Source organism: Pecten maximus, chromosome 3, assembly GCF_902652985.1.
Source record: "Pecten maximus chromosome 3, xPecMax1.1, whole genome shotgun sequence".
NCBI lineage: Eukaryota > Metazoa > Mollusca > Bivalvia > Pectinida > Pectinidae > Pecten > Pecten maximus.
Genome location: NC_047017.1, coordinates 27923193 through 27943492, shown reverse-complemented (window position 1 = coordinate 27943492; position 20300 = coordinate 27923193). Strand labels below are relative to the sequence as shown.

The window sequence follows — 20300 nt, the reverse complement described above, 5'->3', positions numbered from 1 at the left end:
CATTCATGTACAATATAACAGAGGAGTGGTGATGAACTGGTTCTGTGAAGGTGACAGTCATGGCTGAGCGATATAACCTTTTACACTTGACTGCACCTGTGTATTGATAATAATGGATCCTAATCTAATGGATGGAGTAGTATGTATACAGGGACATCATAGCCCATTACAGGAGTTGTATACTGGTCAGACATAACACTCCCTACCTCCTCATGCTCCCAGCCTCCTCACACTCCCAGCAGGTTATCTACTCTGTACAGCTTTATCTCGGAGGTAGGAAGTCGGCTAGATAGAAACTAGATCATCATGTTAGGGTCCGATTTCATCATCATTTTAGACAGACTATAAATATTTCCCAAGGTTTTATCTTTCAGGAGATTAATTAGGACGCTTCAAGTTCTGGGAAACTGTAATTATACTTAAACTTGGGAGGGGGTGTGGAGAGGTTTGTTTATACTTGGGAGGGGATGTAGAGAGGTTTGTTTAGCATTATATTTGCACTTTAATGATTTTGTTGTTCATCAGTGTATACTGGATCAGATGGATTGCACGTGTCACTGTAAATAAATAGTGAGGAGAAATCCTCACCCCTATCCTTATCCCCCCACCTCGGCAGTGATAGGATGTGTTCAATGACTTATCCTTTCATTGGCTAGCACTTCATTAGGAATACTTCCCTGGTTTTTACTGGTACACAAATACCTGTGAGATTTTAGGGGTTGTCCCAACACTACCCTAAATTCTGTTTCTGTAGGGGACAGTGAACCATTATTGTGTGCCAAGAGCATCTGACATCACGTTGAGTTAATTATCGTCAGAATGATTGCCTGCTGATGTTACCAAGCGGACAAAGCACCATCAACTATAAAGATCAAGGTTTTCTTACACTTCTTGATGGAATTCTGTACACCCGATGATAAACCTGTAACATTCTCTGTAGGATTCAGGTACACCTTATAAACTCTTACATAGGAAGAATATTGTCTGGTGTGTGTTTGCTAATTAGTGCAATTAAATGTTATCTATTTTGAAAGTTTGGCTGTTGTTGTAGAAAAGATATATACGTCGACCAGTCATGTGAGAGCAGATAATAAGTTTTATGCTATCAGGCTGAGTCATCAGTTTTTAGCTGGATCAGTGAGATGCTGTGTGTCCCTTAATTGTGAAACTGTTTATGTCTCTCACTAATACGTTATTGACTAGTATTTAGGAAGATCCATTTAGGAATATTGATGCCATGGTTACCAGTGTATTTGCACTAATAAATTGATGACATTTTGGCTGGATTTGTTTGGACATACCTCAGTATTGATGGCTAGATAAGTGGTAAGACCTCCACACATGTACAGCTGTGAGATGGTTGTTGTGTGATGTCAATAGACAGCCGATGCTGACTTCTATCCGATTGATTCTCCATTGTAACCCAGGTTTTGTCATGCCTTTCTAATGCATGCTTTACCCACCACTGATACACAGTTCAGGTTGCACCTAGTAAAACGTTGACATTGAATGTGATTTATGTAAAACATAAAACAGGAGAAAATACATGGCTTTAGCAGGTCTCTAGTGTATAAGGACCAACTGCATAATTAATTAGCTTGGTTATTGGTCTGCAGGGTTTAAAATCCCAGTTGTTTTTAGGCAATGTCACAAATGGTTATCAGATCATGATATTCCTTGCCTTCTTTCTCGAGGAGGTATTATACAACATGTCTGTGGTATATATACCCCTTGCTCTTAGCAATAATTTCTTTTTTGGGAAAGAGGGGAGTATGAGTACTACTATTATTCAGTAAAAGAAAGGAAAACAGTCTTTATCATGTCTATGTGGTCAAACCGTTGAGTGTTACAGAGAGGTCAGGCCATTTATATAACTATTGGTGTATTGATTTCACAGTCAGTTGGTGATATAGGGAACCCAGTTCTTCTGCCTACAAGGAATAGACCTCACAATGTCACAACATGATAGAATATGAATGCAATCAACTCTGGTTTAAACAGCTTAATGTTTATATGCATATGTTAGTGTGCGATTTCAGTTGATGTTTGTATCTGAGGTTATGTAGACATGTAGTAATTTCACAGCTGAATAACTCGGATATATCATGTGGAGACTCCGCCCTATTGTTTCCTCCACTGTGTACTGGGTGCACTTGTGTTCTGTATGTGTGTATATTTGACAGGTTAGTGTTTGTTGTGCTGATAAAATGCCTAGGGCTGTGTATATACTTAAATAAAAAGGCATTTTACTCTCGTAAAGTTGACACTATTATAAAATATAAACTGAAGTGACTCTAGACTTTTAACATTACAAGCATGTTTACAATAGGTAGTTCTGTGTAAACACATCCAATTAAATTTTACATTTGACATGAACATAAATGTGTGTATATAACTTACTGTTTATTATCCCCAGCAACACCACCACCACACTACCCACCCCACCCCTAAAACCTAGGGTAGTGTTGTGATGATTTCTTACGAGCTATACCCCATTTATACCCTTATTAATGTAAATTTCTGAGATGGATGACAACAGTTTCTACCACAATACCCTGTGTTATTCAACTCTCAGACCATCAGTTAATCATTACAGCTGTTGATTAACAATCTGTTTATACCACACGTGGTATAAACTCTACACATTTTGATTGGCTAACACGGTGAACTTTGACCCAAGCTGCAATTGTTATTGATGTCATCAATAATCTAATGACGTCACATCACCGGGTCCGGATGTCACCGGTACACTTTATTTGCATACGCGAAATTATACTTGGCCACGTTTCCCTTTGATTCAAGCCGATATTATTGTGGTAGAAACAGGTCACACGACTCGAAATTGTTGGATATGGAATTTATTTCACACTCGTAAGTTATTTTTTAAAGTTGCAAAAAACACTCGCTAAAGCTCGTGTCTTTTGTAACTTTAAAAAAATAACTTACTCGTGTGAAATAACTTCCATATCCAACAACCACTCGTTGTATAACCTCTATATACACAAAGTTTCAAATAATTTAAAAAGTTCATGCACAAATTAAAACTTCAGTCACTCATCTCTCATTGACATTGCTAGTTTGGTCAAAGCTAAAGTTCACTGTTTAAAATGATAGTCTTGGTGAAAATTCATTTTCCTTGGGCCGAAAAAATATTTCAGAAATTGTTATATACAAATTGTCTCTTTATAATCACTTTTGCTATTGGTGATGCAGGTGACGCTCATGCGCAAGTTCTTGTATAACTATAGGCCATAATTATATAAATGCTGGTACCGTTAGCTCTCTGATTTTCAGTGTAATGTAACATATCTTAGGACTAGCTAGTGACTACATGAATCACTTATAGTGAGTTATATAATTATCGCTGCTTACATATTCTCAGGCACTAGATAGATTGATGTCTTACTTCCTACAGGTAACCTTTATTATACTGTATTTATCAGTATTCATCCTGTAACTGATGTATATAAGCCCTCCAGCTTTCTGATCACATAGGCCGAAAATAATTTGACATGTAATATATCCCCTAGGGGGACGGTACATACTAAGTGACCTCCAGTGGAAATTATCAGAGATGCTTTAATTCTGGATACAACACAGGTTATCTTATACCACATGGTGCATCTTTGATTAAACATTTGAACATATATCGTATATATCTGTGTTTCTACATGGAGATTTGATATTGTGTTTAAAATAAGAAACTAGGAATTTATTTCTTGGTGTCCCAATATTTACCATCCAATAAGCCCATTGTCCAGTAACAAATCCATCCATGTCTATTGCAGTAGTAAAATTCTAACCAAATGCCATTTCATTGTCCTGCAATAAGTCCACCCCCTAACTGTCGGTAATCTCGGCTAAAGGTCCGAGGTGCATGATTTGATGCTCCCTTGTTGATCGTGTCGATCGTGTTGAAAGTGCTGGTCTTTGCTGTCCTTGTGCTGTCCTTGGGCAAGACACTTTATCCTAATTGCTCTGGATGGGATGCAATGGTCCTCATGTATTTTGTGAGGTGGTCATCAACTACTACAAATAGACCTGGCCTCAAAATGACCCTGGCTGTTCACAAGACATTAAACCCAGCAAAAAAACAACCACAGTGCTAGCCCTTCTGGTAGCCTTTGTGTCCAAGTTATGTTAACCTCTTGTCTTATTACAGAATAAGTATGAAATTGTTTTTGCTACTGCTTTGTAACATAGGAAAGCAAATGTGCACTGTATCTTCTATTGTTTTAAGTGATGGGGGGGGGGGGGGGGGGGATGGGAAGGTATATGTTTTGGGGCATTGTTTCTGTGTATCTCTGTGGTTTGGGATGTCTATTGTGATATTCTGAATACGTTACTTTTAGTGACACTAACTTAAGGATATCATGTTAAGGCAGCCCCACTAACATAGAGATATGGTGTAAACTCGGGCTCTGTGTGAACCTACGTCATGTGATCACCCGACATTGATTGTTATGTTTGTTTTGTTTACAGATTGTGTCCGCTGTACAGTACTGCCACCAGAAACACATAGTACACAGAGATTTAAAGGTATCTACACAACATACTGCTTGTTTTGTTTTTTTCCCAGTCTTGGGGAATGTATGAACATAGTCTTCCTGTTTAATGTTAACGGCTTAACTTGAAACATTCACCATACAAAATTTTTAGACTTTTAAGATTAAGTTAACCACAGCTGTTGAATTCATTATATGATTACATGGGGAATTATTAATATTCTTGCCTTGTACAGTATTGATTGAAAGTGTAGGCAAAATGTGAGGTATTGGTTTCATAATTTTTTTTTATTGTGTCTATAATGCAGAAAGTAAAAGAAAAGATAAATTATCTAATGGGGATTAAATAAAATTGTATGACAATGATGAGGGTGCAGGGATCAAATTAATAACGTTGTATTACAATGATACTGCAAAGATATACATGTATGTTAAATATAAAAAAATAAAAATAATGAAAAAGGACCCCCTCAGAAAGAGCAAATGTTGCAGTAACTAATCTGCTTTTACATGGAAATGAAATTTACAGCCTGCTTAGTAAATGAAATTTGTCATTTGCTAGGTCTGTTTAATAGATGAAATCTTGGAGGTCGTTTACGTTTAGCTCTGACATCGGTCACCAACCTATGGAGAAATTCTGTTCATACCTTCAGATATTGTGAAGAATAATTTTAGTCCATTATCTGAGAGATTAAATGATGTATCAATAAAAAAATGATTCTGTAGCTCACATGATTGAAAAAGGGAACTAATTCTATTTTTATCTTTAGGCAATCTATTAGAAAAAAGATCTCAGTGATAACTAATTGATAATGCCAAATGATGTCCTTGAAACATATCTAGTCACAAGTCAATTTCTCTTTTACAAGTGATGCAACTATGAGTAATGCCAGTAAATAGCTGTTCTGTCTCCTACCGTATTTATCCTGTAAAAACCTCACATAGACTATAAATATAGTTGTTATATATATATTAGCTGATATGTATGTCTCCTACCGTATTTATCCTGTAAAAACATAACATAGACTATAAATACAGTAGCTGTGTATTAGCCGATGTGTATGTCTCCTACCGTATTTATCCTGTAAAAACCTCACATAGACTATAAATATAGTTGTTATATATATATTAGCTGATATGTTTGTCACCTAGGCCTACTATACTTATCTTGTAAAAAAACTCGCATATACTATGAATACAGTAACTGTGTATTGGCCGATGTGTATGTCTCCTACCGTATTTATCCTGTAAAAACATTACATATACTATAAATACAGTAGCTGTGTATTAGCCGATATGTATGTCTCCTACCGTATTTATCCTGTAAAAACATTACATATACTATGAATACAGTAGCTGTGTATTAGCCGATATGTATGTCTCCTACTGTATTTATCCTGTAAAAACATTAAATATACTATGAATACAGTAGCTGTGTATTAGTTGATATGTATGTCTCCTACCGTATTTATCCTGTAAAAACATTACATATTGTTGGGTCAGGTTATGATGTCAGCTTAAACCATTTATCTTTTTCTAACCTTCAGGCGGAAAATCTGCTGTTAGATGGGGACATGAACATCAAAATAGCAGATTTTGGTTTCAGCAACGAGTTTGTACCGGGTAATAAATTGGACACGTTTTGTGGAAGTCCACCATATGCAGCCCCTGAACTTTTTCAAGGCAAGTATATATTGGTACATATTGAAAAGAAAAAGTTAGGATGAATCTTTTCAAACTAGAGCTAATCTTTTCTGATATAGTGCAAAGAAAACTGTCCTGATTAATGTCTGTGAGGATATCGGCTTACCTTCAATGGATTGGAACGTTGTTCAACAGCATTACAAAACCAAACTAGAGGAACACGACCAGAGTAATCAATATAAACCATTTTTGCTGTAAAGGCCTCTTCGGAAAAAGTCATTAAGAATTCATGGAGTAAACAAATTAATTGAAGAGACTAAAGTATTTGCTTGCGTCATTGCTGTTGTGTTGATAGGATAGGGGCTTGAAGTGCAAACATTCTTTACTCTTCACTAAAATGGCAGATGTAATGGGTTTTCTACATTATGGTTACATTCTTCATTTCTAAAATCTCAGCTGAAAGAAGGGATATATATTTTCTTTTCTTTGTTAAAAACGTATTTTCTTATATGATTTAATTGTTGTATGTAGTTAATCTCAGATTTTGGGGCATTTTCTGTCATATTATGTCTCCCCTTCAAATGAAGGGAAATCTATTGTGCTAGTACTAATTATTCTTCTGGTTCTTATAATAATTTCTTGTCCAGGCCATAGTTTCTGAATCGTTGAAGTTATGTTGATGATACTTGCACCACCTAAAGTCGATGTGCATTACACTGCCGTTAGTTCACTGTGACCATTGGACCTTACCTCAACATCAAAAGTTAAATATGTGCAAATTTTCCAATAATTTTTTGTCTAGACCATAACTTCTAAATTGTTGAATAAATTGTGATGAAGCTTAGAGCATACTTGCATCACCTAAAGCCAATGTTAGTACACTATAGTTACGTCACTGTGACCTTGACCTAAAGGTCAAACAAAAGCAACATTTTCAGCTATTTCTTCTACAGGCCAAACTTTCTACACTTTTGACCTCGAGGTCAATGGTCAAATCAGTGCTAATTTTTCCAATAACCCTTGTCAGGCTATAATTTTTTAACCTTAAAAAACATCTTTAATGAAAATTGCTGTATACCTTTATCACCCACCGACAAAATGCAGTGCGCTGTCATTGGATCCTTGCGACCTTGACCTCAAGGTCAACAGCAATTTAGTTTTAGTTTTGTCCAGGCCATCACTTTACATTAGGTGAAGATGTCTCGACAAAGCTTGCAGTATACTTGCATTACCCAAAGCTGATGTGCAATGCACTACTGATATTGTCATATTGACCTTAATCACATGGTCAAAGGTCAAAGTGCATATTTTCCTAATAATTTCTTTTCCGGCAATAACATTTAAACCATTGAAGATATTCTAATGAAAGTTGCTGTATACCATTATCACCCCGAAAGTTGCTGTATACCATTATCACCCTAATGACAAAGTAAAGTGTAATTTTGATCTACAGGTCAAAGGTCAGTGGAGAGCAAATCACATCAATGCATAGAAGTAATAAGGGAGAAGGGGAGACGTATATTTTCATGAACAGAAACAATCTCTACTTTAGTAATTATTATGTATTCATTTATTTTTTGTTTGTTTACAAAAACAATCTCTGCTTTATTTATTTATGTATTTTTTGTTTGTTTATGTGAACTTGAAATCTGTTTCATTCCCTACAGAATTTTCTTTTCCAATCTGTATTTCAAAAAGGTATCGGGGTAGAGGGGCTGTACTTAATAGATGCTGTTTCTGCAACAACTAAAAATCCTCTCTCCGAAACTTGTTTATATCCAATCCACCTCTATGTAAACTGCCTGTGTGACTAAAGAAACAAGATTTCTATCATTATCTTCTATTTGTGTTTTATGATAAACATAACTGTATGGGTGATTAATTTCTCATGTTGATTTTTTAGGGAAGAAGTATGATGGTCCTGAGGTGGATGTGTGGAGTTTAGGAGTAATTTTATACACACTAGTCAGCGGTTCCTTACCATTTGATGGTCAAAATTTAAAGGTAGACTTCTACAAACAATGCATTGCAATTATTAGTGGTATAATAGCTCTCTTGAGCTAATGTTATCTGTATTATATATGTGACCTTAAATATAGATTATTGTTATATTGTAACAATAAGATATTTCCATTTGTAGCTTACTAGATTTTCAAAATATAACTTGTTTTCCCTAAAGTCTTGTCTAAAGAAAAAATATCTGTTAATATGGCATCGAGCTATAAAATTATCCATTGTATGTCACCTTCATCAGACAAATGACAGTAAAGAGTATGTAAAATGAAATGTAAAGTGTAGTCACATCAATTTCTCTATGAATCTGCAGTGCAATACTATTCACTTATGTATATTTACCAACAGAAAATGATACAGTGATTTGATATTGGTGATGATTTATTAAAGTATTACTGCAAAAATACATGCAAGTTAATGTAGTGACACTTTTTAGTCAGCGTTGGTCATGTAATCTTCAGACATCTCATATTGAATCTTTAGTTTATATGTGACAACATTTAAATGTGATAAAACAACAGCTCATTTGTATTGTGTTTCAGGAACTGCGAGAAAGAGTGTTACGGGGGAAGTACCGTATACCCTTTTATATGTCCACAGACTGTGAAAATTTGTTGAAAAAGTTTTTAGTTTTAAATCCAACCAAAAGAGCTAGTTTAGAGGTATGTATTGTTATAATCAGTGTGTTTATCTCTGAAAAGTCCTGTCATAATTATGATCTTAATCCGGATAATGTTCAAGACTAAACAGTTACATTTAAAAGGAATTTGCTTAATTTTCTATTAAAATTTTACAAAATACTGAGTTTAGACACTTCTTCATTGTTTTCATTTGTTAAATACAATACTTTGACAAATCTGTTCAAATGGTTTCATTTGTTTGTTGTATAATACGATAAATTCTGGATGTATTATGTTTTTTGTGATATAATGTTTCAATGTTTTATTGCATTTATGTTCATATAAAATATGTATGATATTGACTGTTGATTATATATTGATGTGTTCACCTGTTATGTTTTCCACCTCTGCCCTGGGCCACGCCCACCCTGGCCCCCTATCAGATACCAAGGTTAGAACATTGCTTAAACAATAGTCATTTTGATGAATGTCTGGTATTTTGATGAATGTCTGGTCGAACAACGTTCAGGCCTAATGTCACTTTCCACTATTATATGGGAGACAGGCCTAGTCTCTCTAGAATGAATTCATTTGGTGGTCTTGGCCTTAGAAAATAATGAATACAATTAACATTTTCTTTTGTTAATATAATTGATAATCCTTTTTTGACATTTTGTTTTTGGTTTCTTTTGATTGAAATTTAATCCTTTTAATTTGGTTGGGTTTTTATGAGAATTAGTTAATATTCCTATCCCAAGTTTACGTCTTTGGAGAGTTGAATATATTAAATCATCGTGTCCCTCCGGAGTACTAGGTAATACATCCAATCAAGGTAGTTGATTCATTCATTAATCTTCTATTTAGGGAATTAGAATATTAAATAATTTCATCTTTACATTATAAGTTGATGGTCTAATCCTTCATTATGAACTACACCTACAAGTCTGAGTAACAAAGTTAATCAGAAGAATTAAAATATTCATAGTTTTGTCTTTCATTATAAGTTGATGGTCTAATCCTCCATTATGAACTAGACCTACAAGTCTGAGTAACAAAGTTAGTCTGTAATATCTATAAAAAAAAATTATTCTGTCAATCTATAGATCTATATATATGAGTTCAGTTTTAAGTTGGGAGGGAATAAGTAAATATTGAAATTTGTGGTTGAATTTCTATTAGAAAATTTCCTTCAATCAACTTGTATTAATATAAAACTGTTGAGTTGCACTAGTTGGTGAAATCTGGCAGGAATTGATGTTCAGCACCGAGTGCCCTAACGCTCACAACTTGGTGTGGTGTGATATTAACATTCTCTCGTCTTTTTGCCTCTTTTGTCTCTGCCTTCCATCACAGAATATTATGAGGGACAAGTGGATGAATATAGGTTATGAAGATGATGAACTTAAACCCTTTAAAGAGCCTCCGGCAGATGTGCTCGACCCAATCCGGATAGGTAATGATCAGTCGGCCGTGGGCCGCACCCATAACCACGACACACGTCTATATACGCAGATATTCTCACCAAGCCTTGCGTCTGTGTCCCTGTACTGCTGTGCCTAAAGGCTACCAAGGATGTTAATAGTCCTTGTTTGTATCATGCATCAAACCTCTTCTAGAAAGGAACACATTCATTCCTATGTACAATAGAAAGTATTATAAAACAAGAAAAACTTTGTGGTAAATGTTGATAATGTTTTCCTTTCTTGAAGTGTTTGAATGCATGAAACAAAAGCCTGCTTCGGAGTGTTGCCTATTATATTTCTTTGGTCTGTATAAAATCCAGTCTCTTTTGTCAGATTTAACAATACCAAACTTTTACTGTTTGTAAAGAATATAAAATACTTTTGAGAAAGTGATTGATACAGACACAAAAAAAAGAATGGGCATTACTCTGAATTGATATTGTTTTTGATCATATCAAAATTGAACTGGTATCATTTATTTTGTGTTGATCAGAATATTATGAAAGACCGCTGGATCAATATGGGGTATGAAGATAGAGAGTTAAAGCCCTACAGAGAGCCGCCAAAGGATCTTGTAGATCCAAAGCGGATAGGTAAATGTAACACCACCGCCCAGAATGATGATCCGCTACTAATCTCTCATCATCAGTTTGGCACTCATTGTAGATGTTTGATATCAGAGCAGATTTCATCACTTTATTTAGAGAATAGAGGTGTGATATTTGTAAGAAAATTAATTGAAACAAGAATTATTTTTGAGGAGAAAAAAATCAATTATTATCAAAAGTTGATGAAATTTAGTTCTGTAAATTCTGAGCATGCAGATATTTACTTTTATCTTGATAAGACTTTATTACTTTAAAAATAAATGAACAGTTACTTCATATTCAGTAAGTTTGCATTCTCAAAATTTGTCTGCCTACCTTCATTGTGTGTTTCCCTGATGTACAGCTAGCATTTGATTTCAGATGGGGTAGGGCCACATAAATGGGCAGTTTTGTGTTGCTGTGAAGCTGTTTTATCATTGCCTGTATTAGCCACTGTTTTATGTATACTGTCCTGATCTGTACTTGGGTATTCTAATGGATTTATTGACAACTTGATCATAACTAAGATATGTACACATTAAGAGAAATTATTATCTTTTAATGGAAATATATCAAGAGAGAGGAATCCAGTAATTTTTGCTATGAAGTACATAAAGCAGTGGCTTTCAGTGTCACTATTGACAAATCTGTCATCACTCAAAATCCTGTTATTTTGATAACAAACAAGTACTCTAAGAAAAGACAGCTTCCTGTTGGTCATATGTATCGTAATGTTAAATCACAAAAAAAAAATGTTGAGGAAGATTTTGATCAAAGGAGGAAACTTCTCTAGACCCTTGGGGATTTCTAGTAACTGTATCCCCCACTGCACACAATGAGGACATTGTTTTTGACCAATCTGTCCGTCACACTCTTTATTATCATTCTAGTGGCCATAATTACCTAAAACATTTTGATGAAACTTCACAGGTATGTTAACATTGAACATAACATGCCCATGTTTAAATATCGACGTAATGAGTCAAAGGTCAAGGTAACATTCCAACTGTATGAAATGTCTTATGAAAATTTATAATGCAAAATTACAAATATGAAGTTTTCATATGTTAGTTCCTCATGCAATATGACTTTCGTCAGTGATATTGAATATTTATTCAGTAATCCCAAAAATGTCATAAGGGGGTTGGGGGTTAGTAACAGTTACAGAGCAGGGTATAGGGGGTGGGGGTTAGTAACAGAGTTACAGAGCAGGGTATAGAGATCATGTGTAGTTATAATAAGAGTACTTGTCTGTTGATGTTTGCTGGTTTTATCATGGAAGTAACCTATTGACAATATTGGATTTAGGTGGCTTAGGAATGACACAAAACATTGGTGAGAATGTTACTCATACTTCCTGTGGGAACCATAAACTTTTTATGTCTTCAATATTTTCACCATACTGTGTAAAACTTATGTGGTAATCTTTCAGTTTTGAGAATGGCACATTGTGCAATTTTAATTATTTTGAAAGAAAGAAAAAAACAAACTTACGTTTCATTTAATGTCATTTCATTGGTGTTTTTCTGAAGTTTATGTTTCTAAAACATATCAGTGATCACTTATAAAATTGTGAGAAGTTCTTTTTTTTCTCTTTTCGTCTCTAAATATCTGAAATTAAACATGTTCTTTTCTGTTGTTTTTTTTTTCACGTGTTGCAGAAGGTATACTTTCTCTGTTTCTCTTTGTATCTGATTGGTGCATGATAAACCTGTACTTTGGTGTCTTAGGTCAAAGGTCACAATCTAGTGATGCTAACTCACACCTGGTCTTTGTTGATGTTGTGGATGTGAAGAAAGCTTGTGCTTTATATACAGCAGACAAATGTTGTTCATGCTTACCTCCCTTTGTGCTCTTGTAATAGATAATCACTTAGCTGTTGTCCTGTGTCACCTGGATGTTCAGAAGTACATGTGGACTGATGCAATAGTGCTAACAGTGTATTGTCTTCACACTAGCTCCAGGATGCATCTTGGCAGCACTTTTATGTACCTATCTATATTTAGATACTGGAATGTAGGTCATGTCTTGTTCAAACTTCTACAACTTCTATAAAACATAGGGATGAACGATTTCACTTTCTCTACTGAATCCATTTATTTGGCTGTCGAGGAGACCACATTTGGTCTGTCTGCTGTGTTGGGTGCCTCCGTTGTTATGTATAATCTTTGTGAGAACCATGCATGCCCAATGATTACACATACTACAGTTGTTCTGTGAGTGTTAAGTGAAAAATTCCAAATTTCAGAAGTCTAATGACCATCTTATGCTGTACAGATAAATATCAGAATTCTTTGTTTAATCTTGTCTTTCTGTTGATTATTTGATTCTTTAGTGTATTGAAAAGGATATTTGCCTTGTTAAACTCCAAATCTGTAGAGTTTGTGACTGACTTTAGCCTTGTACTGTCCTTAATATATGTTGTAGTTGTCCTGTTGTTATATCCTCTTGCAAGATTTGATGTTTCATTTTCACCTTTTTAGTTTCAATATTGTTATGAAAGTGAAATTAAGTTTTCTATTTAAAAAAGAAAAAAAAAGCATGTTATTTACTGTTGAAGCAGAAAACTGCATGTCTATCATAAAAAAAAGAAATGAACAGAACTTTTACTTGTATGAAAAAAGTATTTCACATTGTATGAAAATCGTGTGTAACATTATAGTTTTCTAGTTAAGTGTCATAGATATTCCCTGCTACTAACAAGGCTGCATTTGAACTGAACAAAGCTGTCTCACATAAAATATTTACTGAATAATAATTTTATACTGAACATCATATTTAACCTAGTTTGTTGGTTTTTATACAAACTTTCCATCATACATTGGTATCAGCGTTATCAAAATCCATAAACAGATCACATCCAATAAAGTTTGATGTAAATTCATGATTGAAAATAAATTCATTTTGCTGATATTTCATATAGGATCTTCTGAAGTGTTCCATATCATGCATATTTTTATAAAGTACCTATGTGGAAATTGATTATGTGATAAATGCATTGTGTTGTGTCATTTTCTTGTATTTGGTGCCTTCGAGCTTCTGGATTTTATATTGTTGCATACCCATGGCCTATATATTTTCACATTAAAAAAAAAAAAAAAAAAAAAGAACTTCACCATCTTCAATTGACACATGTGCTGATACTCAAGAAACATAATATGAAGGTCATTATTGTAAAGAACTACTGTGATTTTAGGTGTCACTTAGAGAAATGCCTATAATGTACTTTTTGTTGTTACAGAAATCATGGTTAACATGGGGTACAGTAGAAAAGATATAGAAGACTCCATAACAAACCAGAAGTATGACGATATCCAAGCCACGTATTTACTTCTGGGGCGCCGATCCTCTGATGTAAGTGTACAAAACCAAAATGTTCTTGTTTTGAGGTTAGAGACAGGATATAAAGTCAGATTTTACAAGTTTTTCTCAGCAACACGGTTCTTTCTGTGTGGCCATATTAAGTGTACAGAAAGCTTTAAATTAATTATGGTAAAAGATAATTATATGCGTATTATTTTAATTTGCATAAATTTAAATATAAATAAGAAACAATGACTGTTTTATTGATTGGCTGGTCTTGTAGAGTCAGTATTGGGCCATATTTTTTTTCCCAGAACATTAATGGGTCATGTATGATATAGAAATAGCGATTTTAATATTGAGTTCTTGTTTTCATTAATGGTTAAGATGTCAGTGATTTCATGCAGATAACATTTTTTTACAAGTACAGTCAAACCTGTCTATAGCGACCGCCCAAGGGGAGGCAGAAAAACGGTCACTATAGACAGGTTGCCTTTATAGACAGGTCAAAATTATTGCACCAACCAATTTACTTAACCTGCCATAAATAAATTGTCATTAAACAGGGCATTCAGAAGACCAGTCAGAAGTCAAATAAATGCATAAACTTTATAAATCTGAAGGGTTTAATATTTAATGATTTGTGGACCCAAACACAAAATATAACTCAAAATGGTCTTATGGATAATTTTTTTTAAAATATTTTGTTCTGAAATAATGCTATATGTATCTATCAAATTATCTCCCTTTCATTAATAAATAAAGAAAAAGAATACACAATAATTAATAAACTAATTATATTTGTGTTACTACTAATTATTTTGTGTTATAGTCTTACTTCTTTAAACCAAAATATTTTTTTTTCTGACCCAAATTGAAATCCGGATATTTGCAGTTTACGACTTTTTATTAGTATTGACTAATTAAAGATGGCGGCAGTACAAACGCTAGTACCGACAGCTACGATTAAGAAAGGCATTATTGGCTTTCATGTGAGTAAATCTTGTTGACAGATATGAACAGTGTTTGTTATTGAAGTGAGGTATCCTAGTTGTAATCACAAAATTAACTGACCGTGTCAAATGAAGCCACCTATAATGCACAGTTGTAATGTAATACCGACATGCATGGTGACCCGACTCCTCTCTTACCGAGCCCCAGGCCAGGGCAGCTACAGTAATTATAGACTAACAGGTTGTAGGGGTCTATTGTTTATATACTCAGGCCAGGGTTGTGGTGGTCCTTTGTTTGTATAATCAAGCCAGGGTCGATGTGTCTGAATTTTCCGGGGATTTTATGAGGGATGACTGCCGAGATCAGAAGATGGCTGACAGAAATCGGTCGCTATAGAAAACAAATTAGCGACCGCCGTTCCGAAATCACCGGTCGTTAGCCACATTAGACAGGTAGTCGCTATACAGAGGGTCGTTATATAGTAAAATCTCACGGGGAATCTTAAAACCGGTCGTAATAGACAGGCAGTCGTTATATACAGGGGGTCGTTAGAGCAGGTTTGACTGTACATGGTTTGCTAAAACATCATATATAAACAACAGAATACACAGAGATGACAATAATAAAAAGTAAGTATGTTTAATTTTGTGATATATTTACAGTTAGAGGGAAGCGATCGGTCTGGGAGTAGCCAATCCTTGCGCCATTTACCATTATCATCATCCAATCGACCTCATAGTGAAAACACTGCAAACAATAACACGTCTCCCAACAAAGTGACGCGCAGTCAGTCTGCTACCACAAGTTCAGGCCAGGGTCGCAGGCGTTACAGTCAAGGTGCAGAAAATAATGGTAGTATCCGACGTACGTGTTGTACCCACTGGTAGAGTATTATGTGTTGTCAAATGTTCAAACATCTATGGTCATGCATTCATATGCAAATATCAAAAACTGTTTTTGCATAAATTTGCAGAGGACTTGTGGAGATGTTAAAAAGAAAACGAAAAAAAAAAAAAAAAATAGATGTTAAGATAAGTTGTGATTGAGTTAGGTGTTGTGATATTTTGTACAATAAAAGCATGCCTATTTTCGTTATCATTCATAAATCATAAAATTTTCCTGGCATGCCTCATCATATACATATTTCCAAATAATATTGCATGTCTGTCATGTGTAATCATTATGAAACATTGTGTAAAACACTTATCATTGAAGTGTTTTAGAATTTAATTGTTAATGTTTTATAATGTTGCTATCAATAGATTCCGTGTAAGTCTATACAACCACTGTAACACCTAAAGTAAACTTGCTGCCAGTTATGATGTGTTGATATATTTACAGTAATAACAATTAAATTCTTATGTTCATACAACAATTAAATTCTTATGTTCATACAACAAATATTAATTACCTATTCTTGGAAAAAATATATGATGCAAAGGATTTAAAGGCATTTCAATTCCTTTTAAGAAAATGAATACAGAAACTTATTTTAAAACTTTCAATTTCATGTACTTATGGTAGTTCAACCTATGACTGTCATAGTGCAATACAGTGCGACATCCCAAGACTGATACTTCTCAAAACCAATCACCTCTTAATACCTTACAAAATGGCAATGTACAGAATTGATCCTTCTTTATTTTAAATGCCAGACTGATTTTTGTGTCTGGAATAGTTAAAATATACCCCAAATTACTTTTGTGAATCAGCTTTACCTGGGCGAACATGAAAGGTGCCTGGTCAACAGAACATGAAATTAACACCTATGGGGATTATTGTCGTATGATTGATACATAACACATACAACTAACTGCAAATTAGTGTTAGTTTGGTGGTATACAATGTAGCTTGTTAATTAAGTGTTAATTAGTAAATAACATCATTGTTACAGGTACGACAGGACCAACAAGTTCTCAGTCGTCATCTCATTCACGACGACAGAATGACACATCAACGACGAAGGAGAATATCATATCAGGGAGAAAAACACCATCAGGAGGTTCCTCCATGGAGTCCCCCAAGGTTGGCGTAAGTATGGCAGTAGGCAACAAGGAATATTCTTCAGGACAAATATTTGAAAACTATCTGCTTTATAAGAGATGAACAAGAAATTAAATGTTGAGAACACACCTTATCAGATGTTCAACAACATTTTTCTGCTTCACAGTGTATTGCTATTCTTCATTGAGAAACAATTCTTTCTTTAGGTTCTAATGAGAACTTCTGTGATTTTATATAAATCGTTGTCTGTGTACTTTTAGGTATGTCTGTGATATATATCTTGGTTTTAAAAGCATGATGCATGTTATCAACTTCAAACTGAGTAGTAACGCTTTTTCTGCTATCAAATTCTGCAAGCTTTTTGTTAATTGTCTGGCTGCAAAATGCTTCAAGAGGAGGTCACATCCACCAGTAACTCCACTGTTATCAATGTGCTTTTCTCTATCCATTGACACATTGTCACTACAAGCCCAAAAATCTACAGAACACTTGTCTGAACTTAATTTAAATATCTTAACTTTTCTTTATGAAACTTGACCTTGAGCAGATTGTTGACATGGACTCTAGGGTCAATAAACCAAAGATCAAGACAAAAGGTCAAAAGTCAATTATTGTAATGCTTGTATTAACATAGACTGACCACCTGTCTCTAGAATATTAAAATTATAAATTGAATTAAGCTTTATGATTCTGATCTCAAGGATATGTCTAGCTCTAGAGACTGGTGGTCAAATGCAGAAGAATTTCATAAACCTTTCTTGATTAGAAAGAATGGCATGCAATGCTGCTGTCTGTATAAATTATGTGCAGAACTTAAAAGTCAACTCCTTGTACTGATCTGTCTATTTAAATTGCTGAACTTCTGAAAACCTGTTATAATGATCCAACGTTTAGATTATACAATAAAGATGAAAAGTCTGAGCATGGTCTCCGATTACTCTTATGCTTATCTTACAATATCTTATGTCATCAGTGGAAAATTTACTGTTATTTACCAGACTGAAAATTGTTCAGTTCATGTCTTGTGAGTAGAGAGAGAGATATGGAGATTTCTTAAAGAATATTTATGTGTAATCTGAGTAACTTATTGAAATGAACATCCTGGTGATCATGTTTAGATGTCTCTATAATTTGTACTGTAAGGCTAATCTGTGTATAACTTATGTGACATACAGAAATGTGACGCCTTATATTAAATGCCATTTGGGAAATATTATACGACACTCAGTAAAGTTATGGTTTATATTATACGACACTCGGTAACTGTGATGGTTTATATTATACGACACTCGGTAAATGTTATGGTTTATATTATATGACACTCAGTAAAGTTATGGTTTATATTATACGACACTCGGTAAATGTTATGGTTTATATTATACGACACTCGGTAACTGTGATGGTTTATATTATACGACACTTGGTAAATGTTATGGTTTATATTATACAACACTCGGTAAATGTTATGGTTTATATTATATGACACTCGGTAACTGTGATGGTTTATATTATACGACACTCAGTAAAGTTATGGTTTATATTATACGACACTCGGTAAAGTTATGGTTTATATTATACGACACTCGGTAACTGTGATGGTTTATATTATACGACACTCAGTAAAGTTATGGTTTATATTATACGACACTCGGTAAAGTTATGGTTTACATATACGACACTCGGTAACTGTGATAGTTTATATTATACGACACTCGGTAACTGTGATGGTTTATATTATACGACACTCGGTAACTGTGATAGTTTATATTATACGACACTCGGTAAATGTTATGGTTTATATTATACGACACTCGGTAACTGTGATGGTTTATATTATACGACACTCAGTAAAGTTATGGTTTATATTATACGACACTCGGTAAAGTTATGGTTTACATATACGACACTCGGTAACTGTGATAGTTTATATTATACGACACTCAGTAAAGTTATGGTTTATATTATACGACACTCGGTAAATGTTATGGTTTATATTATACGACACTCGGTAACTGTGATGGTTTATATTATACGACACTCAGTAAAGTTATGGTTTATATTATACGACACTCGGTAAAGTTATGGTTTATATTATACGACACTCGGTAACTGTGATGGTTTATATTATACGACACTCAGTAAAGTTATGGTTTATATTATACGACACTCGGTAAAGTTATGGTTTACATATACGACACTCGGTAACTGTGATAGTTTATATTATACGACACTCGGTAACTGTGATGGTTTATATTATACGACACTCGGTAAATGTTATGGTTTATATTATACAACACTCGGTAACTGTGATGGTTTACATTATAAATCAATTGGTATGTACATTGCTCATTGAATGGAAAGTACTTTGATCTGCATGCTGCATGTGTCACTGTTAAAAGTACATGATCCATTGTCATAGTACATCTGCCAACTAACTGATTTGCATGTCAGTCATTGCTTCTACAACACATACTACTAATGTACTGATATATCTGGAAGAATTAAGGTGTGAACGTAACGAATGTTGAATAATGTCCTCCTGGTATCCTGATAGGCAGTATTGTTTTTCTGTAATATGTCAATAATGTTACAAAGTGAGCTATTGATTTTATCATACATCTGAAAAGCACAAGGGAAAAAGTTGCTATAACACTTGGTAGGTCATGAATAATTTATACAGAATTTTTCTGAGATAATTCCTGTATTATGATGGACTTTGTTGAATTAGGTTGCTAATACTAACCCTCACCTAACACTAAAGACACCATGCTTGATTTGAATTTTATCATTTTCAGAGGAGTGCAATTACCCGAGACAGTTACAAGGGTCCAAAGGTGAAGATAATTATGTATCTCGCGACTCATCGCTATTTCTGTCCTCTCTAGATCTCTTATTATCTTCATATTTATATCTAAATAATTTTCATGTATAGAATTTTCTTTGTAAAATCTGATTTTGATGTAGTTGTCTGAAATATTTGAGTTCGTAGTCCGTCCATTTACTTATTAAACACTCAGGAGAATTATTGAGAAACTCAGACTCGTTAAAATTTAGCTCTTTACAAATTTCAAAGTAAAGGTGTTTTTTTTTATAGTTCCTTATTCTGTCATTGTTAATACTTTGTGACTGAAATATAACCCATAAGGTGTTTTGTAGTATTTCGACAGAAACATGGAGTGTAACCTTCAAAGGGCTAATCAGTCTGTT

At 34.2% G+C, this 20300-nt stretch overlaps 1 protein-coding gene across 16 annotated transcripts in view; it reads left to right on the top strand.

The window, feature by feature from the left end:
* The window catches only part of LOC117323787 (MAP/microtubule affinity-regulating kinase 3-like), a 63365-nt gene that overhangs the window by 26132 nt on the left and 16933 nt on the right, over positions 1–20300 (top strand). For 11 of the 16 annotated variants that reach the window (XR_004531834.1, XM_033879238.1, XM_033879229.1 and 8 more), the window contains exons 7-16: positions 4483–4539; positions 6053–6188; positions 8053–8153; positions 8705–8824; positions 10136–10235; positions 12494–12496; positions 14074–14186; positions 15752–15953; positions 16984–17120; positions 19889–19927. Coding sequence is in view for 15 of the 16 variants with exons in the window: in XM_033879238.1 (XP_033735129.1) it covers positions 4483–4539; positions 6053–6188; positions 8053–8153; positions 8705–8824; positions 10136–10235; positions 12494–12496; positions 14074–14186; positions 15752–15953; positions 16984–17120; positions 19889–19927 (1008 nt within the window). In the remaining variant the exon portion in view is untranslated. Of the gene's footprint in view, positions 1–4482; positions 4540–6052; positions 6189–8052; positions 8154–8704; positions 8825–10135; positions 10236–10738; positions 10839–12493; positions 12497–14073; positions 14187–15751; positions 15954–16983; positions 17121–19888; positions 19928–20300 lie in introns of all 16 variants that reach the window. The other 5 variants (XM_033879239.1, XM_033879227.1, XM_033879224.1 and 2 more) reach the window with 4 other exon arrangements.